The sequence below is a fragment of the Balaenoptera borealis genome, assembly GCF_965194805.1.
Source record: "Balaenoptera borealis genome assembly, chromosome: 2".
In the NCBI taxonomy this organism is placed as follows: Eukaryota; Metazoa; Chordata; class Mammalia; order Artiodactyla; family Balaenopteridae; genus Balaenoptera; species Balaenoptera borealis.
The window spans coordinates 182,974,272-182,991,366 of NC_138867.1; the positions used below are offsets into that span (position 1 = coordinate 182,974,272).

Below are 17,095 nucleotides of genomic sequence, written 5' to 3' on the forward strand. Positions count from 1 at the left end.
CGCGGCGGGCGGGCGGCCCTCGGCGGTGCCCGCAGGACCCCGGAGCGGGCGCGGGCTGCCCGGCGCAGCGCCCGCAGGACCCCGGCACCTACCCATGCCTAGGTGAGTTCGCGTGAGCCGCCGCCGCCGCCGTCCCGTCCCCGCCGCCGCCCCGCGCGGCCCCGCCGCAGGCCAGGATGCTGGAGGAAGCAGGAGAGGTGCTGGAGAACATGCTGAAGGCGTCGTGCCTGCCGCTCGGCTTCATCGTCTTCCTGCCCGCCGTGCTGCTGCTCGTGGCGCCGCCGCTGCCCGCCGCCGACGCGGCTCACGAGTTCACCGTGTATCGCATGCAGCAGTACGACCTGCAGGGACAGCCCTACGGTGCGTGGAACCGGGCCCCTGGCCTCCCCCCGGGGCCGGGCTTTCCCCATGGGCTCCTGACCTCCCCCAGCTTTGCCTCCCCGCACCTGACCTCCCGCTCAGTCTTTCTCCTCCCCGAGGCTCCGGCCTATGCCGGCCAGGGTGCCCTCTTCTTCGGTTCGGTCTCTGCTCCCCGGGCCCCAGGACCTGCCTCTCCCACCTGTCCAGCAGGAGTCCAGCCCGCAGACCTCACTTGGGCCGCCAGACACTTACCCAGATCCCAGGCAAGTCCGAGCTTGGATACCTGGACCGACGCTAGGCCCCCAGCTCTCTCTGCCCCAGGGACCCGCCCCGCTGGCTGCCACAGCACCACGGCCCCGTCCCCAACAAGGGCTACATACTCCAGAACGCAGAGCTCTCTCCCACCTTCAGGCCAAGCTGCCCCTGCTCCTTTTCTCTTGGGTCCTCTCTGATTCCCAGCTGGAACAGAGCCCCAACCTTGGGTCTTCTTCACTTGGAGTGGAGCCTCTCAGCGCGGTTCTTCCAGGCCGAGCTGGCCACCCTTTCACAGTCCCTGGCACCCCAGTGTGTTTTGTCCAGTGTCTACATTCTGACCCCTTTCAGGGCTCAAGAAGCTCTGATCGCTGACCCCAGCCTGGCCCCGTGTCAAGGCCCATCTCTCCCCAGGCTCTGCTCCCTGGTCCCAACTCATGAGCCAGGTTCCTCAGAATTCCTTAGCTAATCCTTCAGTCCCCTGCCTTTGGGCTCCTGAAATCCCTTGGACCCCATTTCTTGCTCCCCGCTTTGGTGCATACCCACCCCTCGGCTTCCTGGAACACCACCAGCCCACCCTGGCTCCTTCTATCCACGATTTCAGGCCCCCACGGCTGGATCCTGTCCAGCTCCTGTTCCCCGGCCCTGCTCCCTCATCTGTCAAAGTTCTGACCCCAGTGCTCAAGTCATTCTGAATTTCTCTCTTTTTCCCCAGCCTTGCTGTATCTGGTGTTCCAGAACCTTCTGGCCTCTGGTTTCTCTTCCAGCCTGGTGCCTTAGGCCCCCACAAGTCAAGGCCCGCCCTCCCCAGTTCCCCTGGTCCCCTCCTCTCTGAGCTCTGGTTCTCTTGGACTAGCCTCTCTTGTTGGAACATCAGGCCTAGCCCGAGCCCCCTGGATCCCCTGCCACTGCCAGGCCCCTGGGGAACCCCAGTGTCTGGAGATTCCCCTCAGATCCCTCATCACCCCAGAGTTATGTTGTTCTGTTTAGTGCAGTGGTTGTCAACCCACTCAGTGGTTGTCGCTGAGTGATGACTTTGGGTTGTCGTGACTGGGGGTGCTCCTGGCATCGAGGGGGTAGGGCCAGGGGTGCTGCTCCACACCCCACAGTGCCTGGGATGGCCTCTCCCAGAGAATGATCTGGGCCAGATTGTCAGCAGTGCTGAGGGGGAGAACTTGGGGTTACAGTGATGTCTCTAGACCCCAGGCTCTCGACCGGTGGGGAGGAAGGCCAGGAGCCCCTAACGAGTGGGCAGTTTGTATGCGTTGTTGACATCCCCCTGGGGAGAGGGTTTCAGCCGGTGCTGTCACAGGTGGTCTTTCGAGATGTGGCGCATGCAATGGAAGAAGGGGATCTTTAGCATCTCTCGGTGGTTAACTGTAACAAGCTTGAATAGCTACGTGTGACTAGCGGCTGCCGTCCTGGTCTAGAGGATCCTGCAGTCCAGCAGCAGGCCTGGATCCTAGAACTCTCCAGGTCAACCCGCCAGACCTTCCCTCACCCAGTCACTCCGCTGTCCCCTCTCGCACTGCACTCGGAGCCTTGCCGGGAGCTCTCCCAGCACACCCAGCTCCGCTCCGGGACCCTTGGGCGGCTGTAATCCAGCAGCCTGGCTGCCCCGGATTCCCCCACCGCCTGCTCAGCGCTGGCCTGCTTGCGGGTGTGGCCCCCTCTCCCCGCCCCAGACAGGTGCCGCAGACCCGCTCCCTGACCGCATCATTCTCCTCGCAGGTCCTTGGGAACCTTCTCTCCTTTCTCCCTGCCCTCCTTCCCTCTTCCCCTCCTTTACCTGAGTTCTTCGCCCCTGTTCCTGGATTCCTTCCCGTTCTTTTTTCTGACCCAGTGTCTCCCCCAACCCCGCATGCCCTCCTTTCCGGCCCCCGTCTTTGTTGCTCATGGTGAGAAACCTGGATGCCGAGTGGGCTCGGGGGTGAGCGGAGGGGCCTGGCAGGGCGCCCACCCGTCTCAGCTCGCACGTCTACACCTCCACCCAGATCACACCAGGCAGCGTCCCCCATTGGCAGGGATGTGAGGTCCCCACCGCTGCCTGGGGAGATGCTGGCGGGATAGTCCGGGAAGGCCCGGTGGTGCAGAGGGAGTCCCGGCTCCTCTCCGGTCGTGGAGCCTCTGGGGGCTGGTCTGCTGGGTCACTGCTGATTGCAGCGTCCCCGGCATCACGCACGCCCTCGGCTCCCGCCTCCTGGTGCAACCCTTGCTCTGGGCCTCCTTTCCCAACTTCCTGTTCGCTCCTGTTGAGAAACAGGCGGGCAGGGTGCCGGGAAGGGGAGGCGTGTGCTCTTTGAGCTGGGGTGTGACCCCCACCCCCCACCCCCCGAATGGACTCCGGCCTTTCTGGGCTGGGCCGCTCACGCCCATCCCACTTGGTCCCCACAGAAACAGCCCTGGGAGGTTGGGATGTGGGCACCCACACCGGGCACGGGGATGGGCTCTCCGCCCCTTGCTGGTCGGTGGCTTCGCGCTGCAAAGGACCAGTGCAACCCGCAAGGGGAGAGGACTGGCCCTGGGCCTCGGTAGACAAGCTTGTGACCTCTGTCCAGGTCTGGTCCCATTGTGGGAACCGGCGACTTCCGTCCAGGTGTCCAGCGCCCGCCCAGACGCAGGGGTGACCGAGGCTGCGCTGGCTTCAGCCTCGTGCCAGCAAAGATGGTCTCCGCTCTTGGGGTGCTCAGCCTCTGGGGGCAGTTGGGGGGCTGGCGTCCACCTGGTTCTGCTCTCACCACCACCCCCTCCCATCTCTGGGTCTTTGTAGGCTCCACACCGAGGTGACAGGTGACATCCGAGCCGCCCCTGGGAGGCTGCGGCTGGGACACGGGGGAGGGCCCTGTCCGGCATTCCCAGAGCTTCAGGGGCCCCTGAAGGTCTTTGCCGCCCTCCCCGCCAGGCCCTCCCGGGCTCCCACGTTGCCCTAAAGCAGAGGAAAGGCCCTGGGGCGGGGGAGAGGCACACAGCCCCCAGCCTGGGGCGCATGGCCCAGCTTCGCTCCTTGGTCACAGACCCCTGCCCCTGAGACAGCCCTGCCCTTTCCCACCTGGGCGCTGTCCCTTCTGTGTTCTGCTGGGCCCCTCCGACGGACCAGCCCTCAAGATGGGCTGTAGGAAGCGACCCTTCTCCCGATGGCACGTCCTTGGAAAGCAGAGGTGGGGACCTCGCTCCTGGCCCTGAGCCTGAGGCCGTCTGGGCCTGGTGCATCCCTGAGGACACAGGCACACTCTGGCTCCCTGGGGGAAGCAGACCTGTTTCTCTGCATTGTTATTCTGACTCTCACTGTGTGGGTCTCCAACCGGAGGCCCTAAGGGCCATATCTGGCCCCCATGTGCAGTAGGGTTTGTTTGTCTTTGTGCATCCTGCGTCAGCCTGGGACCTGTGAGACATTTTGGACCCGCCGTGTGCCTTTGTCACCTGGGTGATCTGACCTAAGAATCTGGATTTCTGGCAGCATCCCGCTGAGTGCTGGTGGCCCTGGCAGCTGGGGGCCTGCCTGAGCCCCCTTTCCCATCAGTGCAGGGATGGCCCTGAGGGCCCGCCGCTGCATACCGTGCACCCGTGGGTGCTGGCGCCCCCTCCTCGTTGCGCTGAAACGTCCACGCAGCTTCTCGCCGCCTTTCTCCAGTAGAGCTCTGAGGACAGCAGTGCTGTGTCTGAGGGGACCTGCTGGCCTTAGAAACGCGCTCTGTGCAATCCTGGCCGCAGCCTACTTCTCAGGCGGGGAGGGGTCAGCTGCCTGGAAAAGCTTGTGAGCGGGGAGGGGGCCAAGCCGGAAGCAGCCTCTCCCTCCCTCCCTGATTCTCTGGCCCTTTCATGAGCTCCCAGAGGAGAGAAACCCGGGTGGTCCTGCCCCCAGGGCACACCAGGCCATGTCCGGCATCATCTGTGGTTACCATGACTAGGGGGCTCCTGGCATCGAGGGGGCGGGGCCAGAGAGGCTGCTCCACACCCCACAGCGCCCAGGACGGCCCAGGGGGAACAGTGCAGCCCTGACTGGAAGAAGATGGACAGACCCTGGTGTTTTCCTTCCTGAGGGGCTTCAGGGAGACCGGGCGTTGGTTCGTTCCATGTCCTGAGCCTGCTGGGCTGGGAGTCGCCAGGCGATGCTGGGTTTGCAGTGTGGTGAACGAGGTCTCTACCCCTGGAACCCCCAGGCTAGTTAGGGGAGTAGATAGCGAGGGCCCCGGGGACATGGACAAGGCCGTGTTAGAGCTGTGAGGGGAGGGGGCCCTGGCCTGGGGAGGGCGGGACGGGGGCCACCGGTCAGGTTAGCCAGGGCAGGGTTTGGGTTTTCCTCGGGTCATTGGGGACTGTGGGGGGCAGTCCTGTAGGAGTCCTGGGGGCTCCCTCTGCTGGGGACTAGACCCTGGAGTGGGTGCTGAGCTCTGTGCTGGGGGTCTCCTGACACCCTGGGCAGGGCGTGAGGCACCTGTGGGGCCCTGTGTCCCAGGAGCCATGGGGAACCCGGGGAGGAGGGCTGGGGGAGCAGGACCGACTGGGTTCCAATCCCGGTGCTCCTGCTGACGGTCCCGCCTTCCGGGTGGGTGGCGTGGGGGGCTGCTGGCTGCCTCTGTGGGCCGGGGTGAGGGCACCCGCCCCTGAGCTGCCGCAGGGACATGGGGCGGGGGGCACAGCACCCAGCCTGGCAGGAAGCCCGCACATCCTCGCAGGGCGGCTGGGTGGGCAGGGACCACGTCACTCTCTGAGGGATGACTGTGGCCGTGGTGCAGTGGCGGAGGGAGGGTGCCAGAGCAGGGACAGTGGGGCCAGCCCTGGTTTAGGAATGTAGGGGTAGGGAGGTTGGTTCAAGGAGAAGGGTCTGAGTTTTCGTTGAGTTCTCGGAAGGCCCCGCGAGACCAGGGTTGGGGTGGGCGCGGCTCCGGTGGGTGGGCGGCTAGCTGAGGGACCCCTCCCTGCAGGCACGCGGAACGCGGTGCTGAACACGGAGGCGCGCACCATTGACGCGGACGTGCTGAGCCGGCGCTGCGTGCTCATGCGGCTGCTGGACTTCTCGTACGAGCGCTACCAGCGCGCCCTACGCCAGTCGGCCGGTGCCGTGGTCATCATCCTGCCGCGGGCCATGGCCGCGGTGCCGCAGGACGTCATCCGGGTGAGGCCCGCCCCGCCCCACCCCACCGGCTCCGGCTGCATCTCGTCCAGTCCCCGGTGCCCGCCCTCTAGGGGCAGCCCCGGGCCCCCCTGCCCGAAGCCGCGTGAACGTTTGTCTCTCCCGCAGCAATTCATGGAGATCGAGCCCGAGATGCTGGCCATGGAGACCATCGTGCCTGTGTACTTCGCCGTGGAGGACGACGCCCTGCTGTCCATCTACGAGCAGACGCAGGCTGCGTCCGCCTCCCAGGGCTCCGCCTCTGCCGCCGAAGGTGGGCTCGGGGCGGGGGGCGTGCGGAGAGGGGCCCCGCTGTGCAGTTTCCAGGACCCCCCTCTCCCGGGCTGGGGGATGCTGCGGTGAGCTTGGCAGCCGGCAGCTCTGCCGTTTGACCGGTCCGGGGGCCATGGGGGAGAGTGAGCTAGCAAAAGTGGTCAAAGAATTGAGCCAAAAGGATCCAATCGCAGGTGTAGGAAAAGGAAGCTGGTCCTCGGAGCCAACGAGAGTGGGCAAGGCAGGCAGGTTTGTCCACACAGTGGACTCACCCAGCTCCTTGGGGAAACAGTTTGTGGGTATGTGTTTAAGCTGTAAAGGAAGAGTCATTCCTCCTGGCCAGATTATTAGCTGCGTGGATGCTAGACTGGGAGATGGCAGACTGTGGCCCTCGGCCGCCTGTTTGTGTAAATAAAGTTTTATCGGCACACAGCCAGTGTTACACACGGCTTATGGTGGCTTTCACACTACAGTAGGAGAGTTCAGTGGCTGTGACAGACTGGCCCACAGAGCTAAAAATTTCGACTCTCTAGCACTTTACAGAGAAAGTTTGCTAAACCCTGGTCTGAATTAAAGTCTGGACAGTGGCCGTCTGCATTGTGGCAGCACAAGAGTGAGTTTTTGGAAAGATCTTAATTTCTAGTTAGAGCGGAAGGGAGGGGGAGGAGTCAGCTACTTGGTGGAATATTACGCAGCCGTTAAGAAATGGCATCGGGTGTGAGAAAGTGCTTATTTTACGTTGGTCAGTGGAAAAACCAGAATATAAGATCATAGATCAGGATCACAACACTTTCTTAGGCGTAGCTTGTTTGTTTTGGAATAACGCTAGGGTTTGGAAGAAGTTGCGGACATACTACGGTTCCTGAGAGGCACCCTCCCAGCTCCCCCAGTGATGACACCTCCCATGGCCATCACAGTTGGGGTTTGTGTCATTGTCATTGTTGTTTTTCGGCCGCACCGCACGGCTTGCAGGATCTTACTTCCCCGACCAGGGATTGAACCCGGGCCCTCGGCAGTGAAAGCGCAGAGTCCTAACCACTGGACCGCCAGGGAGTTCCCACGGTTGTGTGTTTAAATGTGTAAAGAACGGAAGGGCTTGAGATAGGGTGAGCTCACGGGCGTTTTAGGGCAGCTGCTGCCCCCAGGTGAAAAAGTGGCAGGCGCAGTGGACCACTGGCTCGCATGGAGCAAGGTGGGCACCACCTCACCTCGGCTCAGGAGAGAATGGAACTTTCCTTTCTATGAAACTTTGAGTTCTCACGCCATCTTTGCTTTCGGGGCTGGGCTGGAGGATCGTGGGCCATCTGATGGGAAACTCCTGTTTTGGGGTCACTGCTGAAGTGATCCTTGGGGAGCTGGGTCGGAGGTTGTGCACGCGCCTTCGTGATTTAGGAACGGTCCCTGACGGTCCCGCAGAGCGAGGGCGCACGCGCCCTCCTCACCGGCCTGAGTGGTGTCCGGGTGACTGTTTCACCGGCTCTTATACTGGACACCCAGGTTCTTGCCCGTGTCCAGTTACCGCATTGTGTTCTAGTCTGTGTGGTCAGTTCTGCTTTTGCTCAGACTGAACCCCTGGAGTCTGGGGTGCTGGGGTGGTGAGCATGCCGGCTCTGGTCCGGGAACCCCCAGGCCGCGGCACGGCAGCCCCCGGGCTCAGGCTGGTCCTCCCCGGCCCCGTCCTCAGTGCTGCTCCACACCGCCACCGCCAACGGCTTCCAGATGGTCACCAGCGGGGTCCAGAGCAAGGCCGTGAGCGACTGGCTCATCACCAGCGTGGAGGTGAGTGCCCGGCGTGCCTCACTGCCTGTGCCCACTAGAGGGAGCCTCTGCCTGGGAAATCGGGTCAGATGGCCGCCCGCCCGCCCGCCCGCCCTATGGAGAGAGGGGCCTCCAGCCACACACCCTGCCTCGCCTCCTCCTCCCCCGACCCCTGCCCCACCGAGAGCCCCCTCCCCGAGTGGCCGGCCCTTCCCCTAACAGTAACATCACGGGGGCTCAGCTGAGCTGGCGGAGAGCAGAGCTCTGGGCAGCAATTAAAGCCTAATCTCCCACCGGGAGGGCGGGTGTATGTAGGCATCCAGGCCAGAGCAAGGTCCAAGTTCTCCCCCTCGCAGTCTCCCCACCCGGCTCAGCTCCACGGGCCGCCCGTGGGGTTGTCTCGCTGCACCCGTCCCACCCCACCCAAAAAAAGCCTCCGGTGGTTTTGTTCCCCTTCCCCCACGAGGAGGCCGCAGCTGAGGCCTTGCAGAGCCGCCCTCTGTGCAGAGAGTAAGGGGCGTGGGGCCTCAGCACATGCTGCCCCCGGCTCGGACCGCCCGCGGGCCGTGCTCCCGACAGGATGTCTTTGCCGTCTGTTCCCTGCTGGACTTGACCGGGGGCTGGTTTACGCAGGAGGACCTCGGCCAGGGCGCCGGACCCCGACCCCCTGAGCTCTTCCTGTGCTGTCAGGACCTTGCCGTGCCTGCCGTCAGCGGGGCTCGGCCTTTGAAGGGTGGGCCTGGTTTCCCGGTGGCCAGGTCTGGCCACCCCCTGTGTCCACAGTGTAGCCGGCAAAGCCGAGAACACTGCCGCCGGGTGGGGGGCGGCCACTACCTCAGGCCGGCTGGCCCTTCACACCTGTGTCTCTGCAGGGGCGGCTGACCGGGCTGGGCGGAGAGGACCTGCCCACCATCGTCATCGTGGCCCACTACGACGCCTTCGGGGTGGCCCCGGTACGTCCGTGCTCTCAGGGCCCCGTGAACACCCTGCGGGACGGGTGTCATTGTGAAGCTTCACTCCCCCAAACGAGACGTGACAGCAGAGGGAGGGGCGGTCCCCGGGGAGGCCCATGAGACCCAGCCAGGGATTCTCACTTGGGGCCGGTCACGCAGGCACCTCTGCCCGGCACGGCCGAGACCCCAGACCCAGGAGGAGAGCAGGTGCCCGTGCAGACCCCGTGTCTGCACAGTGTCAGGACAGGGGGCCCCCGAAGTTCAGTTCCCGGCGCCCCCGAGGGCTGGCCTGGCCAGCGTCCCTCCAGGCTGCAGGCCACCCGGTGCTGTGCCCTCAGAGCCCCCGGCACGGTGGGGTGGGAGGTTCCTGCTGGAGAACCAACAGCCAGCTGAACCAGACACTGTGGGTGCTGGGAGGGCCTGCATCCGGGCGTGCGCCCCTGACCGCGCCTTGCGGGCCGCCCCACCTGGGAGGCCAAGGCTGTCCTTGAGGACGCCGGGGCCCAGAGGCCGGCCCTGGACAGTCAGCTCAGAGCCACGTTCTCACCCTTTTCATCATCCACCCCCACAGAGCCTTTTTAGACACCTGTGTCCTCATTTTCCCTTTCCTGTGAAATTTTCTTAGATATTTGAGATGTGATTCCCGTAACATAAAATCCATCCTTTTAAAGCACGCAATTCAGAGGTTTTTAGTGAATTCACAAAATTGTGTAGACATCACCACTCTCTGCTTTCAGAGCGTTCCATCCCCCCAAAAGAAGCCCCCTCTCTATGAAGTCACCCCACCCCTCCCCCAGCCCCCGACAGCCAGGAACCCACTCTCCGTGTCTGTGGATCGGCCTGTCCTGGACGTTTCCCCTCAGTGGGGTCACACCCTGTGTGTCCTTGTGTCTGGCTTCCCTCACTGAGCACCCCGTCGCCCCCTCCCTGTGAACTTGAACAACATCGCACACCGTGTGTCAGTTGGTGCGCTGTGACTGTGGGAGGGTCCCAAGCCATGCAAACAACCCAGTTTTTTTCTCTCCAAGAACCAGTCGTTCCCCGTAGGGAATGTCGCCTTAGCGCGCAGGACCCAGACACGTGGGGGGAGTTCACAGCGCGGGGGGGCAGAAGGCCGGAGGTCCAGCTGGAGGGAGCTCCCAGGGCGGATGCCCAGGCTGGACGGAGGCTGCGCACGGGGCTTCCCGCGTGCGTGGAGGCCGGGCGGCGCCCAGGGGCCGTCGGTCTTGGGTTTGGGCCGTGCAGGGTGGGTGAGCCCAGCTGCGCTGGAGACGTGGACCGGGGGCGAGATTCGGGGGGGGTGGGGGGGGTGCGAGGCGCCGCACTTGGACGTGGGGTGACCTCGGCCTCCTCTCTGCACACCCGCAGTGGCTGTCGCACGGCGCGGACTCCAATGGGAGTGGCATCTCCGTGCTGCTGGAGCTCACCCGTCTCTTCTCCAGGCTCTATACCTACAAGCGCACCCACGCCGCGTAAGTGATGGGGGCAGGGCGGTTCCGACCCTGGAATCGCAGTGTCGGGTCGTGGAGCCCAGCTCCTCCCGGGTGCACCCCCAGGAATCCCCCCCAGGAGGCCGGGCTGCCCTCGCTCCCAGAAGGGCCGGGGATGCTCCAACGGCAAGAAGCAGAAATACCTGCGAGCCGGTTGCTCAGGCTGGCGTCTCCCCATCGTGGCCCTGGGCACGGCTGGTCACCGGTGTGGGCGCTCGTCCCTACACCGCGCTGCCCTGGGACGGCAGGGGCCCAGTGACCAGCGAGTCTCCCTGAGCTGCCGGGCCCGGCCCCATGCACGCAGGCGCCCTGAGCGGCAGGGGTGCTCACGTTCCAGGCGGGGAGGGGAGGTTGAGATCAGGGTGTCAGCAGGGCCACGCCTCCTCCTGAAACCCCAGGGGAGGGTCCTTCCCGTCGCTGCCGGGTTCCAGCAGTGATGGATTCCTCGGTCCCAGCGTCACGTGGCCTCCTCTTCCTCCGGGTGTCTCTCCTCTCCTATAAGGACCGCCGTGGCCACGGCGGGATGGATGGGGCTGGGGGGGCGGGCGCGGGGACATGGTCCTTCACGACACCCCTGGCTTCAGTCCTGCTCGAGGGGCGGTGTGCTGAATCACCTGTCACTTTTTATTTCCCGGTTGGTCCACCCAGTCTCTCCTGGTTTCGAGAGTTCAGTGAGGCCCCTGAAGCCATGCTTCTCACCAGAGAGGCAGCCAGAGCTGTGCTTCTCACCTGGAGCCCCTGGGGGACACTGGGCCATGTCTGGGGACATCTGTGATCATCATGACTCGGGGGATCCTGGCATCCATTGGGTGGGGGCCAGGGATGTTGCTGCACACCCCCCAGCACCCAGGACTCCCCAATGTCAGCAGTGCCAGGATAGGGAGGCCCAACCCTGAAGGCTGGTTGGATTTCCTACTTGGGGGGAGACCACCTCCTCCTTGTCGGGGACCTGGACTCCCACGTGTCAACGCTGGCGCCCCACTGCTTCCCGCCAGGTACAACCTCCTGTTCTTTGCTTCTGGAGGAGGAAAGTTCAACTACCAGGGCACCAAGCGCTGGTTAGAAGACAATCTGGACCACACAGGTGAGCGGCCCCAGTGGCCAGGGTGGGGTCCGGGCCCCCGGTACTGCCCCCCACCTCCACCCACCAGCCCTCACTGCACTCAGATTCCAGCCTGCTCCAGGACAACGTGGCCTTCGTCCTCTGCCTGGACACCCTGGGCCGGGGGGACAGCCTGCACCTGCACGTGTCCAAGCCGCCCAGGGAGGGGACGCTACAGCACTCCTTCCTGCGGGAGCTCGAGACGGTAGGCGCCCCGCCGGAGGCCAGGCTGGGACATGGGATCTTTGCGCACCCTGGGGCCTCGGGTGAGCCTCAGGTGGGTTTTCTGGGGTGGGGGGGCAGGTGGACTTCTCCCTGGGTTCCAGAAGCAGGAGGTTCGGGGAGGGACTTGGGACCCGCCGGACGCGAGGGGCCACCTCCACAGAGACAGGCAGGGCTGGGGCGCGGCCCGCGGGCGCCGGGCAGAGCCTGAGAGTGCCCCTTGCAGGTGGCCGCCCACCAGTTCCCCGAGGTGCGGTTCTCCATGGTGCACAAGAAGATCAACCTGGCGGAGGACATCCTGGCCTGGGAGCATGAGCGCTTCGCCATCCGCCGGCTGCCTGCCTTCACCCTGTCCCATCTGGAGAGCCACCGCGATGGCCAGCGCAGCAGCATCATGGACGTGCGGTGAGCACCGCCGTCGGAGCAGGCGTGGGCCGGGGCATCAGCCGGTCCTTGGGCATCCGGCAGGCTTCCTGGAGGAGGTGGCGCTAGAACTGATTGGCGTGAGCCAGGAGAAGGGTGTGGCTCGGTGGAGGGAAGACTTGGGGGGAGGCGGGGGACCTCCCGGGGCAGCCCCCCACCCCACGCCGACGCCCACTCGGGTCGGGATGTGTTGCCTCTGAGGCTCCTCTTCTACGGTCCTGTGTTGCTGGCAGCCCTTGGTGTCCCTGGGCTTGTGGCCGTGCCACCGTCCCCGCCTCCGTGGTCACGTGGCCTCTCTCCCGTGCCTGTGTCCAAATTCCCCTCCTTATAGGGACACCAGCCGTGGGACTTCAGACCCCCCTACTCCAGTGTGATCACATCTTAGCTAATAACGTCTGCAGAGACCCTACTTCCAAATTGGGTCCCATTCCCAGGTTCCGGGTGGGCGTGAATTTGGGGGACACTGTTGCCCCCACTACAGGGCGTTACAGCAACTCCACCCTCAGCAGCCCATGGAGGCGGGTGTCCTGACCTCCCCCAAGGTCCAGAGGAGGAGACAGGCCCGGGGCCGCCAGTCACTAAGGCAGACGCGCGTCCACAGGGCGCAGGCTCGGCCCGGGCACCCAGGGTGCAGGGCTGCCCTGTCGGGGGCGGGCCCGGCCCAGAGAGGAGCCCGCGGTGCAGGGGGCGCCCGTCTGCTGGGAGGGCCGTCGCTCTGCTTGTCTTTATCGTTATCAGGTATATGCTCGCTCTTGGTTTTTGCGATTGTGAACGATGCCAATTCCTGATGTATGTGTTTTTAAAACCTGCCCTCGAAGGTCCCGGGTTGACTCTAAAACCCTGACCCGAAACACGAGGCTCATCGCCGAGGCCCTGACCCGTGTCATCTACAACCTGACGGAGAAGGTGAGCCCCCGCCCGCCCGCCCGTGAGCCCCCCGCCCGCCCGGCCGCTGGCGGGTCTGGACTCAGCCCCATGTTCTCCTCTCTCCGCAGGGGACGCCCCCGGACATGCCAGTCTTCACGGAGCAGATGGTAACGGGTGGGTGGGCGGGCGGGCGGGCAGGGGGGCCAGTGGGGCGGGGGCAGGGGTCCCGTGACCACGGCCGCTTCCCCGCAGCAGATCCAACAGGAGCAGCTGGACTCGGTGATGGACTGGCTGACCACCCAGCCGCGGGCCGCGCAGCTGGTGGGCAAGGACGGCCCGCTCCTCAGCACGCTGGAGCACTACCTCAGCCACTACCTGAAGGAGGTCAGGCCGCACCACGTCAAGGCCGACAAGCGGTGAGGCCGGGCGCCGCCCCGCCAGCCAGCGGGTGGGCTCTTCTAGGGCCTTCCTCCCCGCAGGGCCAGATGGGGCAGACAGAAACACTGGACGAAAAATAGACACGATAAGTGAGAAGTGCAGGTGCCCCGTTAAACGAGTTCCAGGTGAACCGCAAATTGTCTCGGTGTAAATATAGCCCATGCCGTGTCTGGGACATACTTACACTGAAAGCCCATTTCTTCTTATTTGCAGTCCTCGTAGAACTGAAGCCCTGTGTTTTATCTGGCAGCCCTGTACCCCCAGCTACCCTTCGTGGACCTTTTGTGTTCTGGGCCTCGGGTGACTCCTACCCCAGGTCCCCTCCTGCCCTCGGGATGCTCTTCCCCACCGCAGGCCTCCTGAGTTCTGTCTTCTTTCTGTTCAGTGCTCCTATGCTCACTGGTTGGGCTGAGCAAGGACCGAGGAGGGGTGTCTGGGGGATCCACAGGCAGGAGACATCGCCCGGAAAGCTTGGTGCCCCTCACTGGCTCTCCACCTTCCTCCCAACTCATGGCGCTCCAGGGAGAGCAAGCTCTTGAATAGAAGAAGAAACTGAGGCTCAGAGTGGACCCACAGCTGTGGAGCTGGGGGCCTCCAATTCCTAGGCTGTGGTCGTTCTCCCTCTATAGAAATGCTTCCCAGACCAGATAATTTCCAGTTACCACACTTCGTTTTAGAGAGTACCCCCCAGAAAGCAACAGGAAAGACATTAGTTGAGAATAAAGGACGGTCCTTCCCCAGGAGGGGCAATGGCAGCCTTGTGCAGGCACACACCTGGGGTGCCCCCTTCCCGCGCCACGTTCCTAGGCTGGTGGGACCTCCGGTGGCCCTGCTATCAGGGTGAGCCTGCTGAGAAAGCGCTCTCTCACCAGGGACCCTGAGTTTGTCTTCTACGACCAGCTGAAGCAGGTGATGAACGCCTACAGGTGAGCGCCCTGGGTTACCGTCCAGGGGACTGGGTCTTCGGGACAGCTGGGAGCAGCCCGCTGACCCACCCCGCCACCCCCTCCCCTCCCCAGGGTCAAGCCGGCCATCTTCGACCTGCTTCTGGCCGTCTGCATCGGCGCCTACCTGGGGATGGCCTACACGGCGGTCCAGGTGAGCAGGGGACTGGGGGAGGCGAGGCCTCTCAGGAGACCCCTTGGGCGGCCCGAGGGCCTTCCTGCTGGCGGGGTCGCCCGACCTCACTGGAGCCCTCCTGCTGCCCCCAGCACTTCGACCTCCTGTACAAAACAGTTCAGAGACTGCTGAAGGCCAAGACGCAGTGACATGGCCGCTCCGCGCCGGCAGGAGGGCAGGGCCTTGCCCCTCGGCGGCTGTAACCCTGAATTACAGAACTTTTCTGTGTTGCTCTTGAGGATTTGGGGGCTTCTTTCTCTTGTTTATCCTTGGAGCTCCCTCGGAGGAGCGCTGGTCTGGGGCCTGGCCGCGGACTCGGGGACAGAAGTGCGGATGAGCCCCCGCCCTGGAGTCGGCCCCGTGGCCCTCGGGGCGCCTAAGCCACGCCAGGAAAGAGGAACTGCGCCCAGCTCAGCCTCGCCCTCACCCCTGCCCGTGATGCTGACCGTGGACCTGGCGGTCGCGCGGTCACAGGCCAACAGGGTCAGGGCCAGGCCACCCCCGTGCTGGCTCTGCGTCTGACCTCGAGGCTATCCCCACCCCCTCCGTCGACCCGGGTACTCCCTTCCCTCCCGTCTGGAGAGGGTGGCGCCGCCTCTGGGTCTCCGGGTTCTGGCCGCCCCCTCGCAGCCTTGTGCCCTCACCCAGCCGGCCCTGGGACGCGACTCCCCTGAGCCCCCTTGGGCGGCTGGCGCCTTGAACACCTGGCAGCCTCGCCAGGGGCCCTTGCGCTGCTCACCCTGCTTCGCACTGCCTCTGCCCCTCCTGTCCCCGCCCCGGACTCTCGGGGCTCTGCGCTCAGCCTGTCCCCCCGCGGAGCCCCCAGGGCGGGGGGCGGCCCCTTTGCTCATTTCCCTGGGCCTTGGTTTCCTCATATGCAAGGAGGAGGATGCTTTCGGGGGGAGTGGGCACCCCCCCACCCCAGGAGGAGACGTGACCATGGGAGCAGCTCTTCCTGGGACCCTGAGGGGGCGGGTCCGGGCCTGAGCCCCGCAAACCAGGTTCCTGGTGGGGCCTGAGCCGCTCAGAAGGGGTGGAGGGGGCAGGGCTGGGACTGACCTCAGGGAGACCCAGGTGTTCAGATTCATTAGCAATACAGTCAGTGAAGTGTTGAGTGCTGGGGCGTCAGGGTCCAGGAGAGGGGACTCCAGGGGCCTCCTGGCCACCAGGGAGGACTCGCCTGCCTTCCGGTTCTGAGGGGCCTGGAGGGGCTGGGGACTGGCTCGCTCCCAAAGCTGCCTGATGCTCACTGGAGGGAACGGGCTCCTGGGGGCTCCTGGCTCGGCTGTCCGTCCCGTCAGGCCTGGGAGGGGCAGGCGTGGAGGCTGCAGGTCCTCTCTCTCGTCCCTCCCTCTTCCTGCCCGGTGGCCCGTCTCCCCCAAAGACTGTTTACCGAGTGCCCGGCCACCTCTGGGGCGGGTATGGGCCCGGCCCCGCCCGGCCCATCCTATCCTTCCCCACGTGTGAGTGTGTGAGCCGTGGATGAGCTGTGGTTGCCGCGTGAGCGTCCTTCCTCCCCAGGGCACATGGTCATGATCGCTGACCAGTTGGAGCTCAGGATGCTTGTGGGACGCGGCCGGACGATCAGAAATAAAGCCATAATGAATGATAGCCTTGTGTGTCCTGTCCTGTCGGGGGCCGGTGCCTCAGGGTTCAGTCCTGCCCACGTGAAAGTGGTTTGTGTCTCCCTGGGGGGTGGGGGGCCTGGTGCCCGTATAAAGAGCAGGGCCAGCATCCCTCCGGCCCCCAGCTGAGACCACCACCACTCCCCACTGCAAGATGGGGGTAAAAACCAGCTCAGAGCTGATGGCACAGTGGGGCATGTTCCTTTCCTGCGGTGGCTGTACCACGAGCTCAGTGTCTCAAAACAGCAGGGATTTGTTGTGTCCCAGCTCTGGATGCTGTGAGGGCGAGGATACCCGGTCTGTCCCGGCTTCTGGTCTCCGTGTTGCGTGGCCGTCTTTTCTGTCTTCTCTCATAAGGATGCATCTTTGGGTTTAGGGCCCATCCTACCCCAGCAGGACTGCATGCCAACTAATCACATCTGCAAAGGCCTTATTTCTCCGTAAGACCATAAGTCTGAAGTTCTGCGTGGACGTGAAATTTGGAGGGACACCATTCAATCTGATGTAGGGGTGCAGTGGCTGTGTGAAGGCCACGCCCACTGGTCAGGCGCCGCCGCCCCCCCCCGCCCCGCCCCGCAGCCGCAGACCAGGCTCCGGGGAGGCCCTGGCTGGGCTGTGGTCCCCGGTGCCCGGTGCAGCTCAACACAGGGGTTCCGGCGTCGCGCTCTCTGCTCTGGGCCTGGGAGCTCCCGAGGGTCTGCCTTGAACAAAGCCCTGCCCTCAGGAGCTTGGGTTCTGGGGGTGGGGGAGAATACACAAAGTACAGAGACGTATGCTGCGGGGACATGAAGCCACAGGCGACGGAGGCAGTGCGGGGGGTGCAATTTGGACGAGGCATCGGGGGAGCCAAGGGAGGGGGCTGTGGGATCCTTTATCCCAGGGAGGTGGGACCCTGGGGGGACTGTGGGCAGAGGAGGGGGCGGGGCCTGACTCAGGTGCTCACAGGCGCCCTCTGCTGGCGGCTGCGGGGAGGACAGACGGGGGAGGGCGCCAGGCGCATGAGGATTGTGCTTGTCCAGGTGGGGGCACAGGAGGGGAGGAGCGGGCTGGGTTCCCCGAACCCAGAGGAGGAGCTAGGAGGGTGCTCCTGGGACCGTGTG

At 64.6% G+C, this 17,095-nt stretch overlaps 1 protein-coding gene across 4 annotated transcripts; it reads left to right on the forward strand.

The window, feature by feature from the left end:
- The first annotated feature begins 26 nt into the window (after positions 1-26).
- On the forward strand, positions 27-15,981 carry NCLN (nicalin). 4 transcript variants are annotated; one of them, XM_082381239.1, is made up of 16 exons: positions 27-360; positions 5,538-5,728; positions 5,855-5,999; positions 6,828-6,920; positions 7,683-7,777; positions 8,629-8,709; positions 10,078-10,181; positions 11,195-11,283; positions 11,367-11,506; positions 11,750-11,928; positions 12,765-12,852; positions 12,942-12,980; positions 13,066-13,229; positions 14,124-14,177; positions 14,271-14,349; positions 14,463-15,981. In XM_082381239.1, exons 1-16 carry the CDS (start codon positions 177-179, stop codon positions 14,517-14,519), a joined length of 1,782 nt encoding a protein of 593 aa, XP_082237365.1. In that variant the 5' UTR covers positions 27-176; the 3' UTR covers positions 14,520-15,981. The 4 variants fall into 4 exon arrangements, with proteins under 4 accessions (XP_082237365.1, XP_082237366.1, XP_082237367.1 ...); XM_082381240.1 differs by having other exon boundaries at positions 13,069-13,229; XM_082381241.1 differs by lacking the exon at positions 6,828-6,920.
- The last annotated feature ends 1,114 nt before the right edge of the window (positions 15,982-17,095 follow it).